General features: G+C 48.3%; 1 protein-coding gene across 5 annotated transcripts in view; it reads left to right on the top strand.

The window, feature by feature from the left end:
• Positions 1-764: 764 nt before the first annotated feature.
• MOCOS (molybdenum cofactor sulfurase) overlaps positions 765-26,391 on the top strand; it is a 58,253-nt gene continuing 32,626 nt past the window's right edge. For 2 of the 5 annotated variants that reach the window (XR_012380036.1, XR_003211097.2), the window contains exons 1-8: positions 766-1,022; positions 7,598-7,687; positions 10,647-10,713; positions 11,857-12,498; positions 15,475-15,551; positions 17,930-18,129; positions 21,298-21,414; positions 22,243-22,701. Coding sequence is in view for 3 of the 5 variants with exons in the window: in XM_025886588.2 (XP_025742373.1) it covers positions 881-1,022; positions 7,598-7,687; positions 10,647-10,713; positions 11,857-12,498; positions 15,475-15,551; positions 17,930-18,129; positions 21,298-21,414; positions 22,243-22,701 (1,794 nt within the window). In the remaining 2 variants the exon portion in view is untranslated. Of the gene's footprint in view, positions 1,023-7,597; positions 7,688-10,646; positions 10,714-11,856; positions 12,499-15,474; positions 15,552-17,929; positions 18,130-21,297; positions 21,415-22,242; positions 22,702-26,391 lie in introns of all 5 variants that reach the window. The other 3 variants (XM_025886588.2, XM_025886587.2, XM_025886583.2) reach the window with 3 other exon arrangements.

The raw sequence follows: 26,391 nt of genomic DNA, 5'->3' as shown, positions 1-26,391 counted from the left end.
CCCCTCGCCTGGGCCTCCATTACCTGGTCATCTTTCACTCCATCCTCCGAAGCGGGCCCTGCCCCTGGGATCGCAGCTGAGTTCTCCCTGCCTCGTACCCCGCGTTGTGCACCTGCCCACTCGCTCCCGCACCCGGTCCGCACTTCCGACACCCGGCCTTGGCCTGCCGCTCAGTACTGAGGCACTGGTGCCCCGGGACACAGCCGCTCTGACTCCGGCACCCAGGTTGCAGGCCCAAGGCGCAGGAGTCGCATCAGAGCTACCGTTTCGACGGTGCGCAGCCACGGAGACCGTTTTAACCAACCTCATGGATCCCCAGTCTTTTTCCTTTTCCACACTTTGCTCAGCCACATTTTCAGACACGCGGAGCACACATCCCAGTGGGGAGCAGCAAGAAGTCTCCCGGCCAAGGCCACGCCCACAAGGGTCCCGCCGCCGAGAGTGAGGGTCCCGGGTGCTGTGCGGGGCTTGGGGACAGGGAGAGCCGGGCCGGGAGGATCGCCAGGTTTCAGGATGCCTCGCAGGAAAAAGCAGGGCGTTACTTCTGCCACCAGCCTCTTCGTGGGACCATGGATAAACGAGAGCTTCGTGTTCCACGGGTCTTTGGCGGCACCTCAGTGGGCTCCACTGGGAAGTTTAAAGAGATCACGAAAACGGGCATTTCCTCGCCCCGCCCCTAGGAAAAGGGCCGCAAAGAACTGAAACTCCGTGAGTCAGCGCGGCTGGCAAGCGGGGCTGCCTGGAGAGGCGCCGCCCTCGGCCGCGGACCAGGTGCCCTTGGAGGACCGGGAGGTGCGGCGGGGGCGGAGTCGCCGCCAGCCCGCCTCGGCATTTCCCCCCGGCCCGGCGGCCTGGACGGCGCGGCGGGCGGCCCTGGGTCATGGCCGGCGAGGCGGCGCCCCGGGGTGCCGAGCTGCTGGGCTTCGCGCGGTTCCGGGAGTCGAGCAAGCAGCCGCTAGCCTACGGCTATGGCCCGCGCAGCTTGCGGGAGCTGCGCCAGCGGGAATTCAGCCGCCTGGCAGGTGAGGCCGGCCGGGCCACCTGTGTGGGGTGGGCAGGGAGGACGTGGCGGGCGCGCTTGTGTTCTGGAACTGACGTGGAAGGAGCTGTGGCGCTAGGTGGGAGCAGCTCACCTTATTTGGGATACATTTTGGCTCAAAGACCTGGACGGACGTGTCCATGCGTCCGCTTCGTGGACCCAGCTCCCTGAGGTCGCACCTGCAGCCCAAGATTTCTTGCTCCTCTAGCTTCTTAGACTTTACCGTAGGGCAGGTCCAACCTACTCTCTACTCACCTGTCCTCGCCTTCCGCGGGTCTGGCTTAGGGATTCCTTTTGCTCTCGGTTGCCACGAGACCCCCGGCTTAAAGGTCCGACTGGAGCCAGGGTTGCAGAATGCAGGAATATCCGGCGCTCCTGACTGTTCAGGTGCTCGCCTGCGGACGGGTGCAGTGCGTGGGTGGCCCGTGCGCCGGGTTGGGACCGCGCCTCGGGGAGCGCGCGCGGCTGGGACCGAGAGGTACAGCCGCTGGAGGCTGAGCTCGCAGCATCTTTTATTTTCGAAGCCTCATTTTTCTCCCTCGTGCAGTCAGAACAATGCCTCCGAACTCTAGCTCGCTGGGGGCACTCGCATTAGCAAACCGTGCAGTGTGAGCTTTAAGTACAGGACGAGCCTGTAAATTGGACACGAGCACCGAGATCACAACGTCCCTTTGATTTCCGCAAGGCAGAACAGGCTGGTTAATTTTAAAACGAAGGGCGCCTGGGTGGCTCAGTCGGTAAGCGCCTACCTTCGGCTCAGGTCATGATCTCAGGGTCATGGGATGGAGTCCCGCTTCGGGCTCCCTGCGGAGAGCCTGCCTCTCCCTCTGCCTGACGCTCCCCTTGCTTCTTCTGTCTCTCTCTCTGTGTGTGTGTCAAATAAAATAAAATCTTTAAAAAATAAATTTTAAATCGAGCTCCACCTGGCCCCGTGGACTTGCCCAGCCATTGCTGCAGGGCAGGAGGGCTCCCACACCGGTGGGGTCTCACTCTTTTGCCAGGGACCTCGTGTGAGGGTCTACTGGAGCCTCAGAACGGCCTGCGGGTGGAGCAGGGAGGGACGGAAGGTAAGTGGGCATGGTCGTGGCACCAGGCACTGGGATTTGAGGGGTACTTACTGTGTCGGCGATGAACAACTGTGACTGCTCCCCAGCTTGTGGCAGAACAGCAATAGCGATCTCACAGTTCATTAATCAGGTAGCTGATTTCAGCTCTTCTGGGTCATTCCCTCGTGTTTGGGGTAGTGACCGTTTTGTCCCTTTGGGGGCTCTCAGGGCTGTGGCCTCCACTCTGTGTGTCTCCTGTCTGTACTTCAGTAGGGAATCTCAGGAGGGAGGCAGGGGACCCTCTGGGGGCCTCTCTGCGACCTCCCCATTCTTCCCAGTGGCACATTCACGTGGAGGAGCACCTCACCCCTCCGGTTCCACCCGCCCTCCCTGACAGTTTGTATTTCGGAAATCTCCACCCGAGAAGTAGGCTGGTACAATGAACACCCACAGGTGTGGAAGGAGGGAAGGAGGCTCCCCATTCTTTTGAAGCAAATCTCAGAGGCTGTTAGTGTGCAGTCCGTAATTATTTCTGCACCACACCTGCTTAATCCCATAATCCCTCCAGCTCTGGTCCCTCACACCCATCACTGGCTGACCTCTCCCCTCAACACTCCCCTGGGAAAGTAGAGGTATGTTCTGGGCCCCTCCTTGTTTCAATGTGTCCCTCAGAGAGCAGCACCTTTTCCCTTGAATGGAAAATTTAAATGTGATAGCCAGGATCTGAGGCTGACCTTCAGAGCCCCTTTAACATCTACTGTATTGTATTCTGTCTGTCTGTCTCTCTATCTAGTGCAAGTTCCCAGCATTTCCTCTACGTTAAGACTTCAAGTAGACTTTTTGTGGATTAAATCCACCCATCCCACAGCTGGGAATCTTGGAACATATCCACTTTCTTTTTCTCTCATGGGGCAGGGAAAAACAAACAAAACCAAATAACATACCTTTCACCTCCTCTTCCTTTCTCCTTCCTCCTTCCCCTCATAGTTTTTGTGCAGGTTTGAGAGTTTATCTGGTTAACGGGTAGCTCTAGATAATTACATGCTTAATCTTCAAATGCTGAAATATTTTGCCCAACCAATGGGATGGGAATTCCCTTGTCTGGGTGAAGGGAGCCTATTGAATTTTCAGATGTGGTTCAAATGGTTCTTGAAGTCTCAGGGTGCCAGTGGATGGCCACTCACCCTGTGTGGAACTGAGAACTGAAGAAGCATGATCTAGAAGAGACCCTGGAATTTCCTTCTTGAAGACCCAATGCCAGTGGGTTTGGGGGTCATTTGCCTGATTCTTCTAATAATAGCCAAATCTCATGAAGCATTACTGTGTGCCAAGCACTAAACTGGGCTCTGTTTACCAACTCTTTTAACTCCCATCCCATCTGCAGATGAATGAACAGGGACCCAGAATGGCTAGTGGTAGAGCAGGATTCAATCAAGTTGGTTGACCGGGGTTCCGCACTGTTAACCACGACGCTAGCTGACTCCTTCCAAGATCACATCTCTAGCTAATCTAACATGGCTGCCTCGTTTTGCAAAATTCCTGGACCAAAGGCCAAAGCAGTCTTCTCCCAAAAGCCTTCCTGGTCCTGCAGAAGACCATGGCCACGGCATGTGGTGTTCCCCGGGGACCCCTCAGGTTTCACACGTGCACCGTGTCTTCACATAAGCATCTCCCTGATGCCCAGTGGGGGACAAAAGCCTTTCTTTTAGCATAGTGCATTTGTATTTCCGAATCTTCAGTTAAAGAGAACATTATTTTAAAACTAACTTTTTGGATTAGGTAGTACATTTACACAGCACTCAAAAGGTGCCAAGAGAGGGTAAAGAATGGCCAGGGAGACCCCTCTTACTCCAGCCACAGCCATGGTGGCTGCCCCCGAGTCAGCTCCTGCCCCTTGGGTCCTGTATGCCTTTTGAGTTGTTGTCTGTATTTATATGAGTGTGTACAGTTTTTTTTTATTACACAGTTGAGCCATAACATCTGTTACCTGACATAGTTTACATTTATTTGTTTATGGTCTTTCTCTGTCACTCTCATACTAGCTTCTCTCTCTCTTTTTTTTTTTTAAGATTTTATTTATTTATTTGGGAGACAGAGAATGAGAGATAGAGAGCACGAGAGGGAAGAGGGTCAGAGGGAGAAGCAGACTCCCTGCTGAGCAGGGAGCCCGATGTGGGACTCGATCCCGGGACTCCAGGATCATGACCTGAGCCAAAGGCAGTCACTTAACCAACTGAGCCACCCAGGCGCCCCTAGCTTCTCTTTTGTCTACTCTTATGTCTCTGCTACTTAGAATAGTGCCGGGCACACAGTAAGTACTCAATAAACATTTCTCTAATGTAAAAATACAAGAAGCTAGGAAATAAAAGGAAACTTAATTGACCTGGTAAAGGCTATCTACAAAAAACCCTGCAGCTAATATCACACTTACTGGTGAAAGACTGACAGCTTTGCCTGTAAGATCAGGAAGAAGACAGGATATCTGGTCTCACCACTTCCATTCAGCATTGCACTAGAGGTTCTAACCAGGACAATTAGGCAAGAAAATGAAATAAAATTTGCCCAGATTGGAAAGGAAGAAGTGAACCATCTCTATTTGTGGATAACACGATCTTATATATAGAAAATCCTTAAAGAATCCACATATAAAACTGGTAGAACTAAAAAACAAGTTCAGCAAGGTTACAGGATACAAGCTCAATATACAAACATCATCCTGATTTCTATACACCAGTAAGAAAAGCTATGCAGATGAAATACAGGAAAGCATCAGAAAGAATAAAATACATAGGAATAAATTTATCAAAAGAGGTACGAGACTTAAACAGTGAAAACTACAAAATGTCATTGAAAGACATAAAGGAAGACCTAAATCAATAGAAAGACATCCTGTTTTCGTGAATTTGAAGGCTAAACATTGCGAAGATGGCAATACCCCCCAAACTGACCTACAGATTGAATGTCATTACAATCAAAATCCCAGGTACCTTTTTGCAACAATTGACAAATTGATCCTAAAATTCATACAGAAATGGAAGGGACCCAGAATAGCCAAAGCAACCTTGGAAAAGAAGAAAGTTGAAGGACTCAATTTCCCATAAAAGTAAAGTAAGTAAAATTTATATAAAGTAACAGTAATCAGGGGCCCCTGGGTGGCTCAGTTGGTTAAACCACTGCCTTCAGCTCAGGTCATGATTCCAGAGTCTTGGGATTGAACCCTGCATCAGGCTCCCTGCTCATGCAGGAAGCCTGCTTCTCCCTCTGCCGGCCACTCCCCCTGCTTGTGCTCTTTCTCTCTCTCTCTCTCTCTCTCTCTCTCTCGCCCTCTCTCTGTGTCAAATAAATGAATAAAACCTAAAAACAAACAAACAAGGTAACAGTAATCCAGACAGCATTGTATTGGTATGAGAACAGATTCATAGAACAATGGAGTAAAATTGTAAATCTAGAAATAAACACCTATGTCTATGGTCAATTGCTTTTTAACAGAATGCCAAGACTATTCAATAGAGGAAAGAATAGTCTCCAACAAACAGTGTTGGGGCAGCTGGTATCCACACGCAAAAGAATGAAACTGGACCCCTACCTCACACTGTACTCAAAAATTAACTTAAAATGGGTCAAAGTCCTAAATATAAGAGCTAAAAATATAAAAGTCTTAGAAGAAAGCATAAACAATAATCACCAAGACCTTTGATTAGGCAATGGTTTCTTATGACACTAAAGTTACAAGCATTAGTAACAATAGAAATAGACAAATTGGACTTGATCAAAATTAAAAACTTTTATGCTTCAATGGACACCACCAAGAAAGGACAATCTGCCGAATGGAAGAAAACAGATGTCCCCACAAAAACTTGCACATAAATAGTCATGGCAGCATCACTTATAATAGACAAAAAATGGAAACAACCCACATGTTTATCATTGGATGAATGGGTAAACAAAATGTGGTGCAGCCACACAATGGAATGCTATTCAGTCATAAAAAGGAATGACATGAAAATATGGATGCACCTGAAAAATATTATGCTAAGTGAAAGAAGTCAGACACAAAAGGCCATGTAGTATATGCCCAGAATTGGCAAATCTGTAGGGAGAGAAAGTAGGTTAGTGGTTGCCAGGGCCTGGGGCTGGATGATTGGGGAGTGACTGGTGATGGGTATGGGCTCTCTTTTTGGGATGAATGAAAATGTTGTAAAATTAGATAGTGGTGATGGTTGCACAGTTTTGTGAATCTGCTAAAAATACCACTAAAAGGGTGAATTTTATGATATGAGAATTATATCTCAAAAAGCTGTTAAAAAAGAAACAAAAAAATCCATTCTGCACAAAACAAACAAACAAAATTTTAAGTGAATGAAAGAAGGAACCAATCTATTCACATTGTATGTTCTCAAAACTGTATCTCAGAGTTTGCTCCATGCCAGTACTTATAAAATACTAGGTGTAGGTACAGGAATTCTTTATTTTAAACACATGTTCATGGATATTTAAGTCATTTCCAATCTGCTACTATTGCAGACAATGTTGCACTAAATGTCCTCACATGCAGGCCATTTCACAAACCATGAGTATTTATAAATGAATTCCTGGAAGAGGGATTGTTAGGTCAAAGAGGGTTTGCATTTTATTTTATTTTATTTTTTAAAGATTTATTTATTTATTTGAGAGAGAGAGAGAGAACATGGGGGAGGAACAGTGGAAGAGGGGAGAGAGAATCTTAAGCAGACTCCCTGCTGATTTTGGAGCCCAATGTCGGGCTCGATCCCACGACCCCGAGCTCATGACCTGAGCCAAAACCAAGAGTCGGATGTTTAACCAACTGTGCCACCCATGTGCCCTGCGGGTTTGCTTTTTAAAGTGTTACCAATATTGCTAAATTGCTGTCCATACAAAAGTTGTATCACTGTAGCCTCCTACCAGCCATGTACCAGTGGGCCTGTTTTCCAGCACCCTCACCTACCGGTGAGTTACCCAACCTTCTGGTCTCCACCGTCTGATGGGAAAACCTCGGTATCTCGTTCTCATCTAAATTTGCCTGTCTCTGTTGATGAGAGAGGCTAGAAAGATCATTTACGATCCTAGTACTGTCCAAAGCTCTTGGAGCTGTCCTAGGGTTGAGTGGTCTAGAATTCACTATGGGAAGGCAGAATCAGGGCTCGGCTGCCAGGGAAGCAGCAAGGAAATCCCAGGGAGGAAGTGAGTCATAATGTGAAATTGCTTTACTGTCGTGAATCACAAATGTCTGTTGGGCTCCTCCTCTGTGTGGGATGTTGTTCCAGGATCACAAAAGAGCTGGCTAATCAGGAAGGCTTGCTCGGGCTCTAAAGGTCATTCAAGATGGAAAGTGCAACCTTTCATTGCTCATGCCTCCACTTGGATTGAGGAGCTCCTATCAAGAGGCTGGGAGAAGTCAGTAGCCTGGTGGTGCCCCCTGCTCAAGCTCTAGGTGAAATGAGTGGAACACGTCTGAAAAATAACCACAGCTTTATTCTGTGTTTTCTTTCAGGAACTGTCTACCTTGACCATGCAGGAGCCACACTGTTCCCCCAGAGTCAGCTCACGAGGTTCACTAATGATCTCATGGAAAATGTTTATGGTAAAGAACAACACACCAAAACTGATTTTTGCACTTGATAGGAGCCAACTACATTCAGCTGACATATCTCTGCTTACTAAATGTCAGATAAATAGACCAGGACTGTGCTGAGCACACAGAGCTGAATGGGCCCCATGGGAAAAGGGGTTCAGCAAGCCCTCGGGTCAGTCCCTGTAACACATGCGCTGCCAGGATAGGAAAAATGAGCTCAGGGACACACAGTTTACTTCCAGAAGGAGGGGTCAGTGTCAGAAGGGCACAGAGGTACAAAGGTGCTGTGTTTACGGGATGACCCTGTGGGATAGTACAGGGCGGAGGGTAGGGTGGTGGGAAGGACATTCATGCATTCTTTTTTTTTTTTTAAGATTTATTTATTTATTTGAGAGAGCGCATAAGCAGGGGGGAGGGGCAAAGGGAGAGGGAGAGAGAGAACCTCAAGCAGACTCCGCACTGAGTGCAGAGCCCGATGTGGGGCCAGATCTCAGGACCCTGAGAGATCAGGACCTGAGCCGAAACCAAGAGTCAGACGCTTAACCAGCTGCGCCACCCAGGCGCCCCCATTCTTCTACTCCAAAAATGTCTGTTGAGCCGCTTTGCCATGGGGAGCACGGTGCTATCTTGAAAACAGAGGAAGCACAGTCCCTGCCTTCATGGGCTGTGATCTAGTCAACACAGGACTTTAATCAAGTGAGCTCCCAATAAATGTAAATGACCAGCCCTGTGAAGGGCTGTGAACCAAAGGCAGGTGTGGCTGCAGAGCCGAGCCACAGCACTGGCAGTGTGAGTGTCAGAAAAAGCTGCCTTAAGAGTGGGGTGAGTCCTGGAGGATGAGCAGGGAGTCACATGGGAAAGAGGAGGAGAAGGGCATTCCAGACAGAGGTGCTAGCATGAACCAAGACCCTTAGTGGTTCCAGGAATTAGCCCCGGAGCACAGAGAAGGGGCAGAGAGTGGAGGAGGTCTGAGTGGAGAGGTAGGGAGGGGCAATGTACGTGCCCTGTGGAGTTCGATGTTTATTCTAGAAAGCATGGGCAGTCACAGCAGCATTGATGAGGAGGTAAGCCTGGAAAGGGAGCCTGAATTAAAGGCAGTGGTAGCAGATGCAGCAGGGGTGGGAGCAGTGAGTGCCCTGGTGTCCTGAACACTCACTTCAGGGACTGCCCCAGATGCTTGAGCTCCACCCTCCCCCTCCGTTCTCCCCACAAACTAGGGTACAGGTGCTGCTATCACACAAGCTAAGGTATAGGTTCTGTCCTGTTTTACAGGTGAGGAAATTGGGCCCCAGACAGAGTAGGTGGCTAACCCATGGCCACGCACTCAGGAAGCGCCCAAGCTGGGGGAGCTGGATCTCCAGGCATTGGGCTCCAGAGCACCAGCCCTCACCCCAGGCCCCCTCAGTTCATGACAATTTTGTCATGCCACACTAAGATCCTGGGCAGCCAGCAGATCTTTAAATCTGGGGAATAGTTTCTAGGGGAAATGCCAGCGAGGGACTTTATTTTGATCTTAATCCGTCATTTGCAAAGAGATCCACAAGTCTTGAACCTTTGCAAGAGTCATAACTGTCGGAACTTTGAGAGGTGACAGCATCTAGACTGTAGGTGGTGCTAATGTTGTGGAGCTAAAAAACCAGGGAATTGAGAGACAGTAAGGGTAAGTACCAAGTCCCACTGGTTACTAGTGCATATGGAAAAGGAACATTGGTAGCTTCAGTGTCCAGAAATCCAGTGTGACCAGATGGCATGGTATGAGAAAAGAAACGAACAAACCCTAAAACAAAAAAGGCCAAGACTGCATTAACGCGCACCTGTGGTCCTGCTCCCGAGAAATACTTGTGCCTGATCCCTGCACGTCTCGCCCCTCGAGAGGTCTGTGTCCTCATCTGGGGGCCGTGTTTTGAGGGAGGTAATGATACTATGGGACACACTCAGGGGGGATCCAAGGAGGGGAGGAAAACTAGAAAGTGAAATTAGGAGAGACGTTAGCCTTGAGAACGGGCTAAAGAGAGATGTGATGGCCCCCTTCACATATTTGGAGGAATTAGATGTGTTTCTGCAGGAATGATGCCAGTTGCAGGGATGTGAACACAGGGCAACAGATGGGGATTTAGATTAAGTGGTGCTCATGGCTCTGTCTTATGGTTGGGGGAGAGGGCAGCCTCCTGAGGTTGTGTACTTGGTTTCCTGGAATTACCAGAATCCCCTGTCAGGGAACTTGCAGAAAAGGTTGGCCCAGTTGCCTGTGAGTTGACCTACAGCTCCAGAATGTTCTTCCTGGATCCCACCTCGTTCTACGGGGATTGGTTTATTTTTTTAAAAAATTGTTTAGAAAAATTGAGTTATATTTTACAAATCATAAAATTCATCTATTTCAAATGTACAATTTAGTGATTTTGGTAACTTTACCAGGTGGTGCTACTGTCATTATAAATCATTTAGAACATTTTTCATTCCCCCAATAAGATCTCTGAAGCCTATTTATAGTTAATCCCTGTTGCCCCCTCAGTCCCAGGCGACCACTAATCCACTACTTTCTGAATCCCTTTCTATACCATTGTCTTTACTGGACATTTCATATAAATGGGATCATACAATATGTGACATCTTAGCATGTTTTTGCGGGTCATTCATGACGTAGCCCGTAGATTGTTCCTTTCTGTTGTGAATATTTTCCCATTGTGTGGGTATATGGCAACTTGTCTCTCTGTTCATCAGCTGATGGATATTCATGTTGTTCCCAGAATTTGGCTTTACCAAAAAACCTGCCTATGAACACTTCTGTGCATGAATCTTTGTGCAGACGTGTGTTTTCATTTCCCTTTAGTATATAGGAGTGGTATTGCTGGGTCATATAGTAGTTGTATGCTTAACTTTTTGAGAAACTGGAGGAGAGGGTTTTAGAGGAACACAAGAGGAGAAACAGAAGTCGTGACTTGATGGCTTTGTCTCTGTAACCTGCCAGGTAATCCTCACAGCCAGAATATCAGCAGCAGGCTCACCCACGATACCGTGGAGCATGTGCGCTACAGGTGAGTGGCAGAGGTACCAGCCTGTGTGGGTACTCCCAGGTGGATGGACTTCTTTCCTACCACCCACCGCATCCCACAAAGCTTCCGAGTTGGTTTGAGGATGATCACATTCAGCTAAAGGGTCACGTGCCCTGACAAACATCAGGGCCAGAGGGCAGGAAGGTGAGCATGATTAGGTAGGGAGTGGGGCAGCCCCGAAGCACAGGCGGGTGGCCCTGAGGCGTGCACAGCTGTTGTATGGGGCTTGGGGCTGACGCCAGAGTGCCTGAGGGCCAGAGTGACCAGGAGGGACCCAGTTTCCTAAGTCTCATTTTCAGAGAGAGGAAAAACGTTTCCTTTGGGCTTTCTTTTCATGTTTCATTAGGCACCGTTCATCCTCCCTCCCCAACCTTTTTACTAATATGTGCACTTGAAACAGCTCTTTATATTTTTCCACATGTAATAATTGTTTTTTAGTAATTTCCAAGTGGTGCCTAAAGTTACTTGAGTTGGTATAATTTCAAGTTATTTCCAATTTGCAAGGGATGCTGGTCTGCCAATATTAAAGGCACCATGAAACAAGTTGGTGACTTAAACCTCGCTGTGATAGAGCCAGAGAGCAGACCAAGGAGAGAGTGTTTTGTAGGATTAAGAAAGGTTGTCGTGGATTTTTACCTTTTTTTTAAAAGATTTATTTATTTTTATTTATTTGAGAAAGAGAGAGACAGAGTGCGAGAGAACCGGGGGGGGGGGGGGGGGGGAAGAGGAAGAGAGAGAATCCCAAGCAGACTCCCCGCTGAGCACGGAGCCCTGACGCTGGGCTCGATCTCACGACACTGAGATCATGAGCTGAGCAGAAATCAAGAGTCAGAGGCTCGGAGGCTCGACTGACTGCACCACCCAGGTGCCCTGTGGATTTTTATCTTCTCTATCGAGGGTGGGGACGTGGGAGGTGAAGCTGCTTTTGCCAGTTGGAACCTGTTTGTCATTTCCGTGTGCACTTGCTCTGCCCCTGCCCTCACTTGGCCATTGTGGTGAAGCTGATCTGGGTTTTTTCCTAAATATGAAGGCAGAGAGAGGCCCTATGTAGTAGAGATACAGCTGCCTCCGAACATGTGAACCCAGGGAGACCACGGAATTGGCATGACACTGTGCTTCTTCCAGGATTCTGGCGCACTTCCACACCTCCCCGGAGGACTACAGCGTGATTTTCACGGCAGGGAGCACGGCTGCTCTTAAACTGGTGGCAGAGGCCTTCCCGTGGGTGTCCCCGGGCCCGGAGAGCAGTGGGAGCCACTTCTGTTACCTCACCGACAGCCACACCTCCGTGGTGGGCATGAGGAAGGTCACCATGGCCATGAACGTCACCTCCGTCCCGGTCAGGCCAGAGGACATGTGGTCAGCGGAGACACAGGGTACAGCCGCCCGTGACCCCGATGGCCAGCTTCCGCATCTGTTTTGTTACCCTGCGCAGAGTAACTTTTCCGGAACCAGATACCCCCTGTCCTGGATAGGAGAGGTCAAGGCCGGGCGGAGGTGCCCTGTAAACGTGCCTGGGAAGTGGTTCGTGCTGCTTGATGCAGCCTCCTACGTGAGCACCTCCCCTTTGGACCTGTCGGTTCACCAGGCCGACTTTGTCCCCCTCTCCTTCTATAAGATCTTTGGATTCCCCACTGGCTTGGGCGCTCTGCTGGTGAATAATCGTGTGGCTCCTCTGCTGAGGAAAACCTACTTTGGAGGGGGCACAGCCGCGGCATACCTTGCAGGAGAAGACTTCTATATCCCGAGACACTCCGTGGCTGAAAGGTAACCTCACTGTGGCAGTGGTTGGCTGGAGTTCAGGAAGGGGGCTGGCCTGTGTCACCTACAGGGTTGTACAAGGGACCAGACTGGCCGCTGGGGTCAGGGGGCTTGGAGTCGGAGGCAGGGATGGAGGCTGGCGGCTGGGCTCAGATCTGGGAGGTGGAGGTTGGCTGGGGCGTGCCCTAGGTGGCTCAGTGAACTGGGCCCCCATTTGTGGGCTTCTCCACAGCTACGAGAGGACAAGGGCTGTAGGCAGGAGAGGTGAAGGGCTCTCAGGAGAGGAAGGAGGGTGGGCCACCAGGCCTTTTCCCAGAGTGCAGACAAGAGGTGCAGCAGTTTATTCAAGCAGTCCTTTAAAAGATGGCATCATTTGGAACAAGTTAGCGAACGGACGGCCCAGCTGGTGATTCAGCTGCTGGAATCCACTCAACCTGGCAGCTGGTGGGCAAGAAGATACCATTAATTCAGAAGCCACCAGACGTGTGGGGCACTGTTAACAGCCCCATCTGTGAGCCCTGTGAGTGACAAAGTGACTTTGAGGGCAGGCAGCTACTGGCCGGCAAACGGCATAGGCCTTGGCTGGCTTTGTGGGTTTCTGTGTCTTCCTCAGGCTGCAGGGCAGGTGGTGTGGGGAGCCAGGAGCTCTCCCAGGGACTGATGACTGGGCCTGTAAGGTCGAAGTCGGGAGAGGGTGAAAATGACAGCTGACCCAGGGTTCTGCTGGGGCCAACAGCAGGGAACACCATGGGATTGGGCCAGGGAGCTACTCACACTGCTGGTGCCTCAGAAGGCCTGGGCCTGGATGGGAAGGTGGGTCAGATCCCCCACAGACCCGGGGGCAGACTCAGGGTTCTGCAGATAGGGCCGTGTCCCCAGCAGTAGAGTCAGTCAGTGGTCAAATGTTTAGGCCCCAGATCTGGGTTCCTGGCGGGGGAATCCTGGCTTTACCACACAGCAGCTGTGGGGACACAGACATGTGACTTGGTCTCTGCACCTCATGTTTTTCTTTCCTTCTTTCTTTCTTTTTTTTTTTTAAAGAAACAGAATCTTCTTTATTTTATTTTTTATGATTTTATTTATTTATTTGACAGAGAGAGAGAGCACAAGCAGGGCGGGGGAGGTGGTTGTTAACAGCAGAAGGAGAGGGAGAAGCAGACTCCCTGCTGAGCAGGGAGCCTGATGCAGAGCTTGATACCAGGACACTGAGATCATGACCTGAGCCGAAGGCAGATGCCCAACCGACTGAGCCATCCAGGCACCCGTGGTGTCTCTTTTCTTTAGGACTTCTCCGTAGTTGGGGGATTCTGAAACAAGAATGCTAATGTAAAACATTTTGTATCCAAGTCTGATAATATAGCAAGTAATATAACCAAATGAGAAGACAATGGCAGGCACACATCATACAAATTAAAGGCAGATCACAATGACAACTCAAACTTTATTGAGCCAATAGGAGCATCTGAAGGCCAGGAGAAGTGGGGCAGCTCGGAACGGGCAGCGTGAGGATGGGCTGGGCTGACCACCACTTTACTTCCATTGGGCGGGTTGCCTCATAGCAGGTGCTGCACCAAGATTCCCAGAAAGCTGAATGTATTTATTTACCACTAGAAGCCTCATTTTTTTCTTGTGAATTTAGGACTAGAACTCAAGAGATTTAGTACTCAACCCAAATGTTTTCTGAATATGTACCCAGACCATCCTCTTAATTGTTTTATAACCTAAGGAGAGACAACCTTTTATGGAACCAGAAAACCTTCCTTTCCCCCAAGGGTTTATTAATCATTGATTAATAAATAATTATTTATTACTGATCTATAACTTAAGTCATTATAGGCTAATAATGTTTAATTTATTAAAGATTATTAATTCACTAGTGATTAATAATTAGTAATTGATTCATTATCAACTAATTCATTATTAATTCACAACTGATTCGTTATTAATTGTTGGTTCATATACTTGTTTCATAATTATTATTAATGCATTGGTTTTATAAGGAAATTAACATTTCAGTAACAACATTCTGAGCAAATCTCATCCCTACAATATTAAAATATGAAGCATAGTATTTCCACTGAAAGCTTCAACTTGCTTTGGTAACTCACAGCCCGGCCCCCAGAGGCTGCCGTTTGTCACCGTCCTTCATCCCCATGCTCCCCGGAACCTCCTGTCTCCAAGCTCCCCGCTCACCTGCAGTAGTCCGAAGCCTGACTCTGCTTGTCAAAGCCTGGGTCCCATCCTATCCCTGCTCTCTGCTCAGAGCTCTTAAGACACAAGGTATCTCCGCAAGGTAGACGTCCTCTGACTTTATCTCCTACCACTCTCCACCTTGCCGGCTCATTCCCAGCTCATTCCCAGCTCATGCGTACTCACTCCTGGCTGCAATGGTGTTCTTACCATTCGGGAAGTGTGCCCGCCTCGGCCTCCTCAGGGTGTTTGCTGCCACCTCTCCCTGGGTTGCCATTTCCCTCTGAAACTCTGAACTCAGTTGTTTAAAAGATGATACTTGGGTTCCATAGAGTTTGGAATGATAGTGTTTCCAAGATGATGTGTGGTTCCATAGAGTTTGGGATCACTGACATGTAGTACATTGATCATGCTTAACTGATGCCCTGTCAGTGGTGTTCTCTTGGGGTCAAGGGCAGCATTTAAAGAGCCCAAAGCCCTTGAGGTTTTGTCAAAATCTTCATAGGGGCAGGATAGCATTTCTCAAGGTCGTGACTCTCTTTTAGCTCCCTTTACCCCTGTGGCCATCCTCTCCCAAGAAAGCTGCCAAGCAAGTCAGGACCAGAGGTGGCCCCATGGGTCTTGGTGTGCAAAGCCCTCTGTCCTGATGGGGAGAATGAGCAGTGGTTTATAAGGCAGCAGAGAGAAGGTATTCAGAGATTATGGCTAAGCCTAAAATCAGAACCTTGTTACACTCCACAGAATGCACATGGAGAAGTTGGCTTGACCTTGTTTCCCTCAACACTGTTACAGGTTTGAAGATGGCACCATCTCGTTTCTTGACGTGATAGCACTAAAACATGGATTTGATGCCCTAGAGCTCCTCACAGGTCAGTGGACCCTTTCCTCCATGTCAGATTTTCTCCTGAAATGGGCACGGTTTAGGTAAGGACATGGGTCTGTGCGAGTGGCTGGCACTTGGCTGCTGAACCCTGGATGAAGTTGAAGCTTATTCTCAAGAACTTCAGAATGATTTCTGAGGCAAGAGCAAGAGACTGAGGTGCCTTTTTTGTTGTTGTTGTTTTGCCAGTTAAAAGAACATTTTAACGAGTTAGAGATATTATAAATCAGAGATGAGTAGCTTCATAGCAGCAGACGAACCATCCTTGGTCCTTGGACTGGGAATGGTTACAGATCCGGAGACCTCATTCCACCGTTCCCTTGCTGGGTCCTCCCTCCTGTCACACGGGGGAGCTGTGTGTTGAGCCCACTTTGCCCATGAGGAGCTAATACTCAGAGAGGTTAAATGCCTTCCCCAGGGTCAGGGACCTAGTAATTGAGAGGGCGGGGATTTCAACCTAGGCCATAACAATGCCTAACCCTGGCGTACCTTGTGGGGGGGGGGCTCAGTCAGTGAAGCCTTTGCCTTCGGCTCAGGTCATGATCCCAGGGTCCTGGGATCGAGCCCCGCATTCAGCTCTCTGCTCTGCAGGAAGCTTACTTCTCCCTCTCCCACTCCTCCTGCTTGTGTTCCCTCTCTCGCTTGTCTCTCTCTGTCAAATAAATAAATAAAATCTTTAAAAAAAAAACAAAATGCCTAACCCTGAGCCCCAACCACTGTCTCTCCTGTTGGCCTTTGCAATAATGCATGTTTTCTTTCCTGGTAAGCGGGAGACATTCACTGTAGGCTGACACGCCAACAGATGTCACTTCCCATCATGTGGAGTTTGACACAAAGGTATACATGACTAGAAGAGCCTCTGACTCATGAGCCAGGCAGACACCATCCTGTTGTGCTCCTGGGCACTCCTCCAAAGGCTGAGCTTATAGAACTGGGTGGTGCTGTTTGTACTATCCATATGGAAATAGAGTTGTGGTGAACCAGGGATGTGGCTTAATGATTAGGTGGTCCTTCCTTTCTCTCTCTCTGGTCACAATAATGAGACCCTTCAGGTTCTCAACCTGAGCCCGATACTGGAGGCAGAAAGGATTCTTGGGAGGGGATGGGTGGGTAGCCCTGATGGTAATGCAGGGAGGTGAGTGGACATCATCCAGGACAAGAGGAAATAATAAAGACAAGCACTGAGCGATGAGCACTTTTCCAAGGAAAGATATTAATAGATACCCACACCGCAAGCTACAGGTCTGTCGGGGGCTGGGGCACCTCTGAACTGAAAGCAGACTGACCATATCGGTTCCCCAATAAAGCAAACCCTGATTATTCCTACTTATTTGCTCCTTTGGAAAAAAATGTGAACTATCTGTAACATAAAATGCACCATTTTATCCATTTTAAGTGTACATTTCGGTGGCATTAAGTACGTTTGCCTTGTTATGCAGCCATCCAGCACTGACCATCTCTAGGACTTCTGCATCATCCCAAACGGAAACTGTACCTATTGGACAGTAACTCCCCTTTGCCCCTCCCCTGGCCCAAGAAATCTCCGTTCTCTTTTCTGTCTCTACGAATTTGCCTGTTCGAGGCACTTATAGAAGACACAATATTTGTCCTTTTATGTCTGGCTTATTTCACATAATGTTTTCAAGGTTCATCCATGTTGTAACACGTATCCTTAATTGATTTGAAGAGTGTTAAAATGATTTAAACATGAAAAGAAACAGCAAAAAAAAAAAAGGTACATTTAAAGATAAAATTGTGACCTGGCTGGGTCAGTTGGTGGAGTGTGCGACTCTGGATCTTGGGGTTATGAGTTCCAGCCCAGCATCGGGTGTAGAGATTACTTAAAAATAAATTTTAAAAACTTTAAAAAATACTAATAAAGATAAAATTGTGCATTTTTGCCATCTGTAACCCAAGGGTATAAATTAAAAAAAGAAAAGCGAAGGATGACAAGATTCCTGTGACAATTCCACAGAACAGCAACAGTGAGGTGTTGGTCAGGGCCCCGCATCTACACATTAACCATACGGACAGTACCACACACTGTCTACCAGTATTGACAACCATTAATCTGAGCTCCAGCTTGGTGGTTAGAATGATCTTGTTTTTCTTAGAAATGAGTGAGTGAGGGGCGCCTGGGTGGCTCAGTCGGTGAAGTGTCTGCCTTCGGCTTGGGGCATGATCTCAGGGTCATGGGATCGAGCCCCACGTCGGGCTCCCTGCTCAGCAGGGAGTCTGCTTCTCTCTCCCTCTGCCTCTCCCCCTACTTGTGCTCTCTCGCTCTCAAATAAATAAATAAATAAAATGAGTGAGTGAATTACATGTGAAATTCATGTTTCTCTCTGACGTTTCACAATCGTTTTTGAGGTGGAATGGAGAATATAAAGCAGCACACCTTCACCTTGGCTCAGTACACCTACACTGCCCTGTCTGCCCTCCGGTACCCCAGTGGAGCCCCTGTGGTGCGGATTTACAGTGACTCTGAATTCAGCAGCCCGGAGGTGCAGGGTCCGGTCATCAATTTTAACGTGCTCGACCCCAGTGGGAACATCATCGGTTATTCCCAGGTGGGTCTCCTCATCACCTCGCACCCTCATTCACAGCAGAAATGCGGTCCTCTGGCACTCTGCCGCCTTCTGGAGCCCTGAAATGTGCGGTGAGGGTCCTGGGGTGCTTGCGGCAGCTGTGGGAAGGGCAGCCCGGGCGTGGGTGCAGGGACCCCGGCCCTTCCTTAGAGGCTCCGTACTCTCGTTTCCATGTCGTTCTAACTGGCGTGGCTGTTTACTTTACCAGCCCTCCTTTTTCAGCCAGAAATTGTCAATTTCGAGTGTGAGGAGAGGGACGCAGAGTGATCGCCGTGGAAGGGGACAGCTGACAGCTTGCCAGCTGTTTAGGGAAGGCACCCTAAAAGAGTGTAGACAGAAAAGCAGTATAAGACAGAACAGTACTTCTCAGGTCGTTTCATGTCTATTCAGCATGGCGGCCCCAGTGACCGGATCACGGCATCAAACAAAACGTGGGCCTGTTACCACCAGGTATTTGCCTGTGGCTTGGAATTCAGAACTCCTTCTTTACAACAAGTATCACAAAAGCCCTTATTTCTGCCATAGTTCATGCATATTATGAGTTCAAAGGATTTAGTAGTTTGGTTATAAAATAGTTTGTGCAAAAGTGCTCTTTGCATCTATTTTCCCATGAAAACAGGGCAAAGAGTGGAGGATGGGAACTGCTGGGGTCCTTGCCATAGCTGAGTAAGCTGGTCACTGTTCAGTCAATTAAAATGTCCAGAGTCATAGCAAGCACTCAGACATGGTGGTAGATGGTCACCAGATGGGGTGTCATAGGCTAGCAGGGATGGGGAGCCCGAGACCCATCCCAGAGCATGGGTTCCTAGAGCAGCTCTGTGAGGAGCAGTTTCAATGGTCAGGTAAGTTTGGAAGAGAGTGCTCATCTTCCCTTGAAAGCCATGATCCCCATTCACCTTTGTTAAATGCAGAATTTCTCAAACAAAATCCATTTCTCAAGGAAGCATATCCACCCCCTCTTCTCAATAGCCATAAACTATCTGAGGAACAAAGTTGAGAACTATGCTTCTGGGGACGTGTCGATTCTTACTGGTATCTGGGGAGGGGACATTTTACAACCACAGGTTGTCTCTTGGGTAGGTTTACTGTGCAGACCTCTGCTCAGTAAGTCACTGGCTGGCCGATGCCACAAAGAAGCATGCTATTTTAAATGCTTTTGGAGGATGGTGGAAAACGCATCAGGAGGAAACGTTTTGCCTTCTTAAATACATTATTCTGGGTGACTGGTAAAGTAAGTCTCATTCTTGGACCTAAATAAGTTTGTATTTCCTGCGTGGTGTGAAGGAGGACAGACAGGTGACCGTGAAGTATGCTGTGTCAGGCAGAGCAGGGAGGGAATGCCTCATTTGGCCAGAGAAACCTCGAAGGGGAGAAGAGCCCTGGGGTGGGGGCAGGGGGAAACACCTGTTTAGGTGTCCTGCTGACTTCACTAGGTCTCTTATTCCACGAGCCTGGACCCAGGACAGGTTTCTCTGTCCGTGTGTCTGTAAAGGCAGCTGGTCACATGAGGGACCAGTGGATTCCATGGCCGAGGCCTGGAAATCCAGCCTGGTTTCCCCGGGCTCCTTCCCTGTGTCGGAATTCCACAGGGATATTGGTGGCCTTCAGAAAGATCAGATGGTTTCATGGCTGGGTTGGGCTCTCTTTTCAGGAGATTTCAAAAGAATCTGTGATTCTTTTCAAAGTTAGCTTTCCATAAGAAGTTTGGGGTTCTTGTTTTTGATATCAGGCCTCCTAATTCCATTCTTCCCTCTGTGGAAGTCACTCTACTCAGTGGTTAAGAATGTGGGCTCAGATTCTGACTGCCTTTTGTTGGCTCTGTGAGCTTGGGCAAGTTGTAAACACTCCAAGTGTCCATGAAATGGGGATGGCAAAGTACCCTGCTGATAGTATTGCTCTGAGGATTGAATGAGATATGCTATTGAATGCCTGAGCATGGGGCCCAGTAGGAAGCAAGTGCTCAGTAAACGCTGAGCATGAAGGCACCTGGGTGGGGAGGCTCCCATGCTGCACTCTGGTGCGGCTGCTTTCTTGATGTCCCCAGATGTTGTGCTCATCCTGCTGCTGAAACCAAATCTTTCACTTGGTCAGGCACCAGCCGGGATCCCATGGGGCTCAAGGTGAGAGGGTACCGCCTCATAATGGGAAATTAGGAGGAAGGGTTAAGTGTGGCCCAAACAGCCTCTTCTAAGTGGAGGCTTTCTCTCTTCCTGAATCTTGGTGGGTTTGTGACTCGCTCATAACCAGGAGAATGCCACAGAAGGGGATGCTGCGTGGCAGCCACATCAGAATTATTCCTTGGAATGTCCATTCTGGGGCCCAAGTTACCATGTAAGAAGGTCTACACTGAGGCTGCCATGCTCTGAGGAAGCCAGCCGTGTGGAGAGGCCAAGCACAGGCCCTCTGGTGGCAGTCCTGTTTTGAGCCCTCCTGGCTGGAAGGCCACACACACACACACACACACACACACACACACACACACACACGCATAAGTGAGTCTCCAGATGATTCCAACTCCCAGACACAACGTCACTCCCAGCCTTGGCGTCTTTCCTGCTGAGAGTCGGGAAATCATGGAAAAGAGTCAAGCATCTCCTCTGCACTCTTTCCAAATTCCTGACCTACTATAGCTGCGAGCACAAAAAAATGGTTATTATTTTGTTCCACCAAGTTTAGTGGCTTGTTTCACAGCAGTGGTAACAGACTGTGAATGTGGGGTTTGGGGGTGGGCACAGGAGACTTCTATTTCCAGTTGGCAGGGGTTGGGGTGGAGCAGTGAGGGAGCCTCCCAAACAGCTACCCGTTGAAAGGAGGCCACCTGACTCTGGAGATGGGGTTGGCCTGACCCAGTGGTTCTGCCAGGTCTCAGCTCTGAGTGCCAGGGAATGCCTGAATTTCATTAGCAGGTCTCCACGTCACTGAACTATTTGCCCAGGCTAAAGGAGCAGAGTTGCTTTCCTGAGGCCCCTCAGTTCAACCCAGAGGATGGCTTCTTCTCACTCTGACAGTCCAGGGTAGGCAGCTAATGTGAAGACAGCCCCGGTCTCAGCACTGTGGGAGGCACCATTGCTGTTACAGACTGCTGGAAGCACATGCTGACCGTGTGGTGACATCCTTTAACACCGGTTTCATGTCGTATTGAACCCACAGGTGGATAAAATGGCCAATCTTTACAACATCCACTTGCGAACTGGCTGCTTCTGCAACACTGGGGCCTGCCAGAGGCACCTGGGGATAAGTGATGAGATGGTCAAGAAGCATCTTCAGGTTGGTACTGCTGGTCATCTCCAACGGTGGCCTCTCCAACCACCCTGGAGGCTGGTCTTGTGTCTGGGGTCAGAGATCCCAACCAACCATGAACTGGCTTTTACTTAAAAAGAGAGAGGAAGGCCTGCTACAGAAACAAATGCAGTTTTAGATAGAATATTTGATCCTGAGGAGTGTTGTGACCCCAACTCTTTAGGTGACTGAGCTGGGTTCAGCACGGGGGCAGGTAGGTGCCCTGAGCAGCGACTGATACCGGGCAGCCCCGCTTGGAGAAAATTGGGGACCCCTCACCTTTCTTTCCCCACCTCCCAGCAGGAGCACCCAGCCTGCTTTGGCTTTTGTAGTGGCCTTGGCTGGTCATTCACAGAGGGAGCATCTCTGTCTTGCCTTCTTGTCAAAGGGCAGCTCTCAGGGATGCAGCCCTCCCTCTGGTTCTGAGAGAGGCTCAAGGGAGCGACCAGCAGGTGTTTCTCCTGCCTCAGCCCAGGGGAGACCAAGAAGCTGACCCATCAAGCTTCTGAAACTTTGGTCTGTCTTTTGACGTGTCTGTGGGTTGGCATGGCGCGTGGCTCTGGGTAAATACCTTCCGTGCAGTATTTCTTCTAAACTTTTTAATGATCCATTGAGATTGGTATTGGCCCCAACTTACACCTGAGCAAAGCGAGATTCGCAAGGGAGTTCTGATGCTTAGGAGACCATGGTTCAGGCACACAGTGCGTGTTACTGTTGCAGTTTCTTGTCCTGGGTTAAGTTTCTTCTTCAAAACGATTTCCAATTTATCCATGAGGAATGAGTCACTCTGGCTGACTTATTTCCCTTTTATTCTAGGCTGGTCATGTCTGTGGAGACAATGTGGACCTAATAGATGGGCAGCCTACAGGGTCTGTGAGGATTTCCTTTGGATATATGTCTACACTTGAGGATGCCCAGGCCTTTCTCAGGTTCATCATAGCAATGCAACTGCGCGGGTCTGATGGACAGCCCCTCCCTCAGACCGCTGCTGGGGAGGCTGGAGCCCTGTCAGAGAGCGAGGCTCAGGACGCCGTGCTGGCCACCACGGACAGATGTAGTTCCTCACCTCAGAAAGAGGCCCCCACGGCCTCTGGGGTTTGTAACGACTTGCCGAGCACTGTGGATGCAGGGGGTTCACACCCACCTCCGCTGATGGCCACCAGGACCCAGCAGACCCCTTTAGAGAAAGCTGCAGGAGTCCTGGATGGGGGCCTTGGGCCACATGTCATCACCAACCTTTACCTCTACCCGATCAAATCCTGTGCTGCATTTGAGGTAAGAGTTTTAAAGGAGGCACAGAGACTGCTTTTTGTTGTTGTTCTTGTTGTTTACTTTATGACTTTTTTTTTTGATAAAGTGAAGAAAAAAGGACAGAAGGTAAAGCAAAGCATGCAGAAAATCAAAATCATATTCGGAGTATCGTGACATATGAAGGGTTGTTCTCATTCTGCCTTTCTTGGTTTGGGCTGACTTTTGAACATGGCTCCACTTGGAGGTACACCGGAGATGATCCTGTTTCTGAATGGTGAACACCTAGTTACTCTTAATAATTATAGATATAATTTTCACTGAATGCATGTGCTGGTTCCCTGCTGAAGCATTTTACATGCTTTGTTTCGTTCCATCTTTAAAACAACAATATGAGGTACATGGGAGTATCATCCCCATTTCATAGATAGCCTGAGGGCTATTGAGGTTAAGCACTTTGCCCAGTGATTGATGAGCTAGGAAAGATTTGAATCCGGGTCTGCTGATTCCTTGGGTCAATGCTTTTATGTGACTTGTTCTGCTCAGCCCTCCCTGTGGATATGAACTGTGTTATGTCTTGAAGTGTGCCCGCCTGGTGATTACCTGAGCTGGGAGGCTGGCCAGCCAGCCCTGACATGCCTGTGGTGGCAAAACTGAAGCTATCTTTCTATGATCTGTGTGTGTCTCAAGTCCCAGGCAAAGGTCCCAGACTCCTGAGCCTCTGGAATAACAGGCTCTTTGGTTCCTGATCAGACATACCATGGTCAGGGCTGTTTGTGGCCTGCCTTTCAGGGTGGTCCCATGGGAGCCTGTCCTCCAGGCTGAGACTGTAACAAGCAAGTTCACTTTCACTTCCTAATGGAGGAAGGTGAGGAGTCCATGTTTCCCATGTGTGTGAGGACTTGTATTTTTCACAGACTGGTCATGTTCCGTAGGATAGCCACATAGCACAGATACCCCATGGAGGAATTAGTGTCCCGTTTCACAGATGAGGACACTGAGACTCAGTAAGGTTTGCTAAAGGTCTTCTATCCATCTTCTCATTCAAAAACTGCATACCAAGGACCTGCTATCTGCCAGGTCTTGGGCCAACACCTGTTATACATTGATGAGCAAAATGGAAAATGTTCCTTCCCTTAGAGAGTACAGTATCTCAGAAGGGACAGACACAAGACCAAGCACCACCCAAGTGAATAGAATCACACTGGTAATAAGGGCCCATGAAGACATGAAGATAGAATTCTGGTGGACAGATGTCTTAGTCCATTCTGGCTGCCATAGCAAAGTGCCATCAACTGTGTGGCTTATAAACAACAAAAATTTATTTCTCATGGTTCTGGAGGCTGCAAGTCCAAGATCAAAGTGCTGGCAGATTCGATGTCCAGTGAGCGTTCACTTCCTGGTTCACAGACAGTGTCTTCTCACTGTGTCCTCACCCGGCAAAGGGGTGAGGGAGCTCTCTGGGGCCTCTTCTCTAAGATCTTTAATTACATTCATGACAGCTCCACCTTCATGATCTACTCACCTTCCAAAGACCTCCTAACCCCCAATGTGAGGGTATTATCTGAGGTTTCCTTATGATTTCTGTAGTTTTGGCAGGAATTCCATAAGAGTGATACTATGCTTTCTCAGTGCATCCCAGAAGGAGACACACTCTGTTCATTTGTCTCAATGCTGGTGACATTAACGATCATCATTTGCTTAAGATGGGGTCTGCCAGGTTTCTCTACTGTAAAATTCATTAATAAGTAATTAATCAGTATTTCATGGAGAGATATTCTGAGGATATGTAAATATCCTGTTCCTTGTCAAACTTTTATTCACTAGATTTAGCATCTACTGATGACTTTTGCCTAAATCAATGATTGGAATGATGATTGCAAAATGGTCATTTAAGAAATTCCATCATTCTTTTTAGATTTATTAGTTGCTATTCTATTGTAGGATAGAGCTTTCCTTCTTCCATGTTTATTTAGTCATTAATTCTTCTCTCTCTTTTTGTATCTTCATGGGCTCATCAATGCTGATTTTGCTCAAAAGGTTACAACCCATCTTTATCAGTATTTATTTCGATGCTTAAATTGCCACAGACTTGGCCCCTGGGAGCTCCTTCAGGTCAGATCCTGTGTCCTTTTGATATGTCCCTGTTATTCCTTGAGCATTTGCTTACTTTCTGGTGCAATAATGTGTTCTAGGCTCATTCTGTATGTCCCCTGCCTGAGAAATGGAATGGGTCATTTCATCAAAAGCACTTCACTTCTTACATCAGAGAATGACATTGAGAAACTAATACTTGGTTGCCAAGTCTGATCCTTGACCTTGCTCCTATGCCCTCTGAGTGTACAGAGCTTAAAAATATTTGCTATTGTGACAGATTATCATAAACTTTTAACAGGACTCATCTGATTAGATTGGGCCCACCTGGGTAATCCAGGAAGATCTCCCCATTGTAGGGTCCTCAACTTTAATCGCACCTACAAGTCATTTTTGCCTACTTCCGGGGATTGGGATGTGGACATGTTTAGGAGGACCATTATTCTGTCCACCACATATATGTACGTGTTAAGACTTTGGGGATACTCTGCATACATGTGTGCATACACACATCTGTATTTTTATATCTATCTATTATCTATCGATCTATCCTCTGTCTCTACCAGCTAGCCATGCTCCCAATTTCCCACTAACACCTCCACTTTCAATCCAATACCACATTGTTTATTCTATCTATGCCCCTCTCCATACTTGTAACTCCTGTTAGAAACCTGGCTTCTATACCTTCACCAGATACTTATTTGCTCAACTTCTCCTTCTGTGACCAAACCCCTGCTGCAGCAGCTGAAGGCTCAGCCCCACACATGCCAGTTCCCCGCCTCCTCAGGAAGAAGAAAAGAGGAAAAGGGAAGCCAGCACATTACATTTTTTAGATGGCAAAATAAAAGAGAAAATTATAGACCTATTTCCACAAATAGGTGAAGAACTGTGAAGAGGCTGAGGTTTGCCCTCCTTGTAAGCTAACCAGCTAGCCTGCCACAGTGTTCTCAATGCTGGCAGAAAACACGAGACTCCTGGGTCAGAGACAAAGGGATTTATTACTCACAGAACAGCAGGCAGCATGAGCTTCATGTTTGTGTTGCTTCCCTGTGCCCCCCAAGTCCCAAGAGGGGTTACAGAGGGGCCCAGGTGGGTGGTGTGCACATGGCTGAGGAAACCCTCCCTCAGGGAACCGTATTCATAATAGGATGTGAGCAAACATGCCTAGCTGTTGCTCTGAGGAAGACATTATAATACTGGACTGTGAGCAAACCTGTTCTCCTACCCAGAGGCTTGTAGTCATTGTATTTACTTGTATTCTCTATACAAACATACTCAGAAAGGTAGTCTGGAACGAAAGGGCAGTTAGTACTTCTGCTCGTGACAACAGACACGCAGAAACAAGAGACGTGAAGATCGTCTCCCAGTAACACATTGTCTTCTAAAAAGATATTTGTAATTCAAAACATATTTTCCTACAGAAATAACGATGGTGGTTTCTGGGCTTTCCAATAGAAATAATATTTAATAATAGATAAATAAATAAGAAATAATGATGGTGGTTTTGGGGCTTACCCGTAAAGGCATATAGACCATTATATTGCAGAGCTTGAGTGTTGGACCAACAGAAGCAGCTATAGTCTGTGGGGAGACTATTGGATACATGAGAAAAATTGAAGGGAG

Source organism: Callorhinus ursinus, unplaced genomic scaffold (assembly GCF_003265705.2).
Source record: "Callorhinus ursinus isolate GAN/ISIS: 27379988/994484 unplaced genomic scaffold, GSC_fseal_2.0 scaffold11, whole genome shotgun sequence".
NCBI classification, from domain to species: Eukaryota; Metazoa; Chordata; class Mammalia; order Carnivora; family Otariidae; genus Callorhinus; species Callorhinus ursinus.
This window is presented reverse-complemented; position numbering and strand designations above follow the sequence as displayed.